The sequence below is a fragment of the Oncorhynchus masou genome, chromosome 22 (genome assembly GCF_036934945.1).
Source record: "Oncorhynchus masou masou isolate Uvic2021 chromosome 22, UVic_Omas_1.1, whole genome shotgun sequence".
NCBI classification, from domain to species: domain Eukaryota; kingdom Metazoa; phylum Chordata; class Actinopteri; order Salmoniformes; family Salmonidae; genus Oncorhynchus; species Oncorhynchus masou.
This window is the reverse complement of record NC_088233.1, coordinates 6,446,970-6,451,969: the sequence shown is the minus strand read 5'-3', so window position 1 is coordinate 6,451,969 and position 5,000 is coordinate 6,446,970. Positions and strand designations below refer to the sequence as shown.

Genomic DNA, 5,000 nt, shown 5'->3' with positions numbered 1-5,000 from the left:
CCATGCTCTGTGTGGTAGCGGTAATGTAATACGTCTCCAGTCAGTGTGTGTGTGTGTGTGTTACTCACCATGCTCTGTGTGGTAGCGGTAATGTAATACGTCTCCAGTCAGTGTGTGTGTGTTACTCACCATGCTCTGTGTGGTAGCGGTAATGTAATACGTCTCCAGTCAGTGTGTGTGTGTGTGTGTTACTCACCATGCTCTGTGTGGTAGCGGTAATGTAATACGTCTCCAGTCAGTGTGTGTGTGTGTGTGTGTTACTCACCATGCTCTGTGTGGTAGCGGTAATGTAATACGTCTCCAGTCAGTGAACTCAGAGGGATGATATACACTTGGGGCAGTGAACTCAGAACAGCTGGGCATCCCTGGCAGACAGGCCTACAGGGCACAACAACAACAACAACAACATCAACAACATCATCAACAACAACAACAACAACAACAACATCATCATCATCAACATCAACAACATCATCAACAACAACAACATCATCAACAGCAACAAACATCATCAAAAACAACATCAACAACAACAACATCATCAACAACAACAAACATCATCATCAACATCATCAACAACAACATCAAAAACAACATCATCAACAACATCATCATCATCAACATACTCAGTCAACTCCTCAACATACCTGCCAGAAGGTGGTACCAGTAGGTTAGAGTATGGTGCTGGTACCAGTAGTTTAGAGTATGGTGCTGGTACCAGTAGGTTAGAGTATGGTGCTGGTACCAGTAGGTTAGAGTATGGTGCCGGTACCAGTAGGTTAGAGTATGGTGCTGGTACCAGTAGTTTAGAGTATGGTGCTGGTACCAGTAGTTTAGAGTATGGTGCTGGTACCAGTAGTTTAGAGTATGGTGCTGGTACCAGTAGGTTAGAGTATGGTGCTGGTACCAGTAGGTTAGAGTATGGTGTTGGTACCAGTAGGTTAGAGTATGGTGCTGGTACCAGTAGTTTAGAGTATGGTGCTGGTACCAGTAGGTTAGAGTATGGTGCTGGTACCAGTAGGTTAGAGTATGGTGCTAGTACCACTGGGTTAGAGTATGGTGCTGGTACCAGTAGGTTAGAGTATGGTGTTGGTACCAGTAGGTTAGAGTATGGTGCTGGTACCAGTAGTTTAGAGTATGGTGCTGGTACCAGTAGGTTAGCGTATGGTGCTGGTACCAGCCGATTTGTGGGCTTTGGTCATCGTCTCACGTCAGATCGATGGAACCATGGCTCCTGGCGACTGGTGTCGCGTTAGACTGACGCCGTCTGACGGACGACAATGGGCTTTGGTCCCACACGGTACATTTGTTGTACGTGTCACAATGTCAGCAGTTCTCGAGGTCGATTTAAAACCTCTTTTTGGCTAAGGGGAAGTATTCTGGAAGTTCGGATGACTGACGTAACCCTAAAGTGCCGGTTACTCAGGTCCAGAAGCCAGGATGTGTATAGGTTCTGCCCGTTCATAGAGGGTTCTAGGTAGAACCATATACTGTACAAGTGGTTCTATGAAGAATCATACATAGAAGGTTCTAGATAGAACCCTCTGCAAAGAGTTCTGCCCAGCACCAAAAAGGTTTAACCTATCGGGACAAACCGATGAACCCTGTATGGTTCAACTTAGCAACTGGTAGAATTGGATAGAAAAGACTCTGAAGTTTCTCAAACTGTTAACATAATGTCTGTGAGTATAACAGAACTGATGTGGCAGGTGGAAACCCAGAGGACAAACCATCCAGAATTGTTTTTTTTTTTTTAAATAGCTACTGTATCAGATAGTGAAGAGGAGAAGCCCAGGAGGAAGCTGCTCAGCACATCGACCACTGACATTACAGTCCAACAGGGAATAAGTGAACAGACATTATGCAAGGTCATTTAAGGTCATTTAATTTTTAATAATACTAGAAGAACTCTACAGGTGTTGGGAGACTTTTCTTTTTTTTGAGTGTATGTGTGTGTGTGTGTGTGTGTGTGTGTGTGTGTGTGTGTGTGTGTGTGTGTGTGTGTGTGTGTGTGCCTCGGCCTTGGTCGATAATATTACATTTGAAGGAGACTCGTTAAATCTGGTTCAATCTCCTGAAGCCTATCAATAATATAATAAAATGATGAGGCTACTTTAAGTTTTTATTCATATTCACGAGAAGAAAAATCTTTGTTGAATCATGTAAAATGCTAATCTCTCTTTGTTCAGTATTAATGTGTATTATTACTGAAAGATGATGAAATTAGCATTAGCTATAATTCTTCTTTGGAGACATAGTGACACATTTAAAGACTTTAAAGAGTTTATTCGTCCAATAATGTATTATTTAAAGACTTATTACTTGCTCGTTATTACCAATACCGTAATGGAGAATCAGTATTCATGACAGTGAATAAATTATTACGAAAGGGTTTTTCCCTTCGTGTTATTTTTTCCAACCAGGAAATGAACATTCACTAAGTCCTAAACAATGATACGACCACGAAAACAGGAAGCTAGAACTACTCCAAATGATATGACAGGGCTGTAAATCCGTTTCTGTTTTCACATAGAAAATAATAAGAATTATTAATCTACAGGTTAGCAAGACTCACACCCCTGTGCACGTGTGCCAAATTTCAGGACTGTCAGTAGCCCCATATGGTTGATCGAGAACTATATTTCCCTCCTTCCTCACCTCTTTGACTAGGTGCCAGGTCAGGCCGTGATTGGTGGAGAACTCCAGGCGGACCTGTGTGTCGATGTTGGGGGAGGGGTCTCGGCCGCAGCCCATGACCAATGAAAACTGCAGGGTGTAGGACGCTCCGATCTGCATGGACTGTGTCTCCACATAACGGATACTGGACCCGGGGGGGCTCGCCTGAGAAACTACACAACGCAGGATAGAGTTAATCACATTGACCTGCGGACCAGAGTTGATGATCAGACCATACTAAAATAAACTAGCAGAGACGCAGCACAACTAAAGCACAATTTGAATTGTGAAGTTCCTGCACCACAGGACGGTGATTCTCTCAGGCGTCACTACAGAAACCCTGGTTCGAATCCAGGCTGTATCACAACCCGGCCGTGATTGTGGAGTCCCATAGGGCGTCATCCGGGTTTGGTCCGGGGGGAAAGCCGACGATGTAAAATAATCATTTGTTCTTCACTGACTTGTTAAATAAAGGTTAAATAAGAAGCCAGGTAGCTTCCGTCCTTTACCTGAGTGTCCAGTCGTGTCGGCAGTAGGGCTGGACGTGTCCAAGGTAGAAGCCTAGACTCTGAGTGACGTCCAGTACATTACTGAAGTCCAGACTGATGGTGTTGAACAGTACAGAGGTCATAGTGATGTCATCCACTGCCCACACGTCACGGCCACGCCCAGAGTGGTACGGCTGCCACCAGCGGAACTGCACCCCGAAATTACGGGCACCGGGAGGGAGCTCCACTGATACGATCCTGGAGAGGAGAGTGAGGACGGAGGGGCGGATGGGGGGAGGGATGAGGGGAAGGCAGGTGGAGAGTGAGGACGGAGGGACGGATGGGGGGAGGGATGAGGGGAAGGCAGGTGGAGAGTGAGGACGGAGGGGCGGATGGGGGAGGGGTGAGGGGAAGGCAGGTGGAGAGTGAGGACGGAGGGGCGAATGGGGGAGGGATGAGGGGAAGGCAGGTGGAGAGTGAGGACGGAGGGGCGAATGGGGGGAGGGATGAGGGAAGGCAGGTGGAGAGTGAGGACGGAGGGACGGATGGGGGGAGGGATGAGGGGAAGGCAGGTGGAGAGTGAGGACGGAGGGGCGGATGGGGAGGGGTGAGGGGAAGGCAGGTGGAGAGTGAGGACGGAGGGGCGAATGGGGGGAGGGATGAGGGGAAGGCAGGTGGAGAGTGAGGACGGAGGGGCGAATGGGGGAGGGATGAGGGGAAGGCAGGTGGAGAGTGAGGACGGAGGGACGGATGGGGGAGGGATGAGGGGAAGGCAGGTGGGAGAGTGAGGACGGAGGGGCGGATGGGGGAGGGGTGAGGGGAAGGCAGGTGGAGAGTGAGGACGGAGGGACGGATGGGGGGAGGGATGAGGGGAAGGCAGGTGGAGAGTGAGGACGGAGGGGCGGATGGGGGAGGGATGAGGGGAAGGCAGGTGGAGAGTGAGGACGGAGGGACGGATGGGGGAGGGATGAGGGGAAGGCAGGTGGAGAGTGAGGACGGAGGGACGGATGGGGGAGGGATGAGGGGAAGGCAGGTGGAGAGTGAGGACGGAGGGGCGAATGGGGGGAGGGATGAGGGGAAGGCAGGTGGAGAGTGAGGACGGAGGGGCGAATGGGGGAGGGATGAGGGGAAGGCAGGTGGAGAGTGAGGACGGAGGGGCGGATGGGGGGAGGGATGAGGGGAAGGCAGGTGGAGAGTGAGGACGGAGGGGCGGATGGGGGGAGGGATGAGGGGAAGGCAGGTGGAGAGTGAGGACGGAGGGGCGGATGGGGGAGGGATGAGGGGAAGGCAGGTGGAGAGTGAGGACGGAGGGACGGATGGGGGGAGGGATGAGGGGAAGGCAGGTGGAGAGTGAGGACGGAGGGACGGATGGGGGGAGGGATGAGGGGAAGGCAGGTGGAGAGTGAGGACGGAGGGGCGAATGGGGGGAGGGATGAGGGGAAGGCAGGTGGAGAGTGAGGACGGAGGGGCGGATGGGGGGAGGGATGAGGGGAAGGCAGGTGGGGGAGTGAGGACGGAGGGGCGAATGGGGGGAGGGATGAGGGGAAGGCAGGTGGAGAGGAGGACGGAGGGGCGGATGGGGGAGGGATGAGGGGAAGGCAGGTGGAGAGTGAGGACGGAGGGACGGATGGGGGAGGGATGAGGGGAAGGCAGGTGGAGAGTGAGGACGGAGGGGCGGATGGGGGGAGGGATGAGGGGAAGGCAGGTGGAGAGTGAGGACGGAGGGGCGAATGGGGGGAGGGATGAGGGGAAGGCAGGTGGAGAGTGAGGACGGAGGGGCGAATGGGGGAGGGATGAGGGGAAGGCAGGTGGAGAGTGAGGACGGAGGGACGGATG

General features: G+C 51.9%; 1 protein-coding gene across 1 annotated transcript in view; it reads right to left on the bottom strand.

The window, feature by feature from the left end:
* The window catches only part of LOC135509781 (reelin), a 73,319-nt gene that overhangs the window by 67,651 nt on the left and 668 nt on the right, over positions 1-5,000 (bottom strand). Inside the window, 3 exon segments of the mRNA XM_064930680.1 lie at positions 266-378; positions 2,659-2,849; positions 3,268-3,422. Of these exon segments, the coding sequence (XP_064786752.1) occupies positions 266-378; positions 2,659-2,849; positions 3,268-3,422 (459 nt within the window).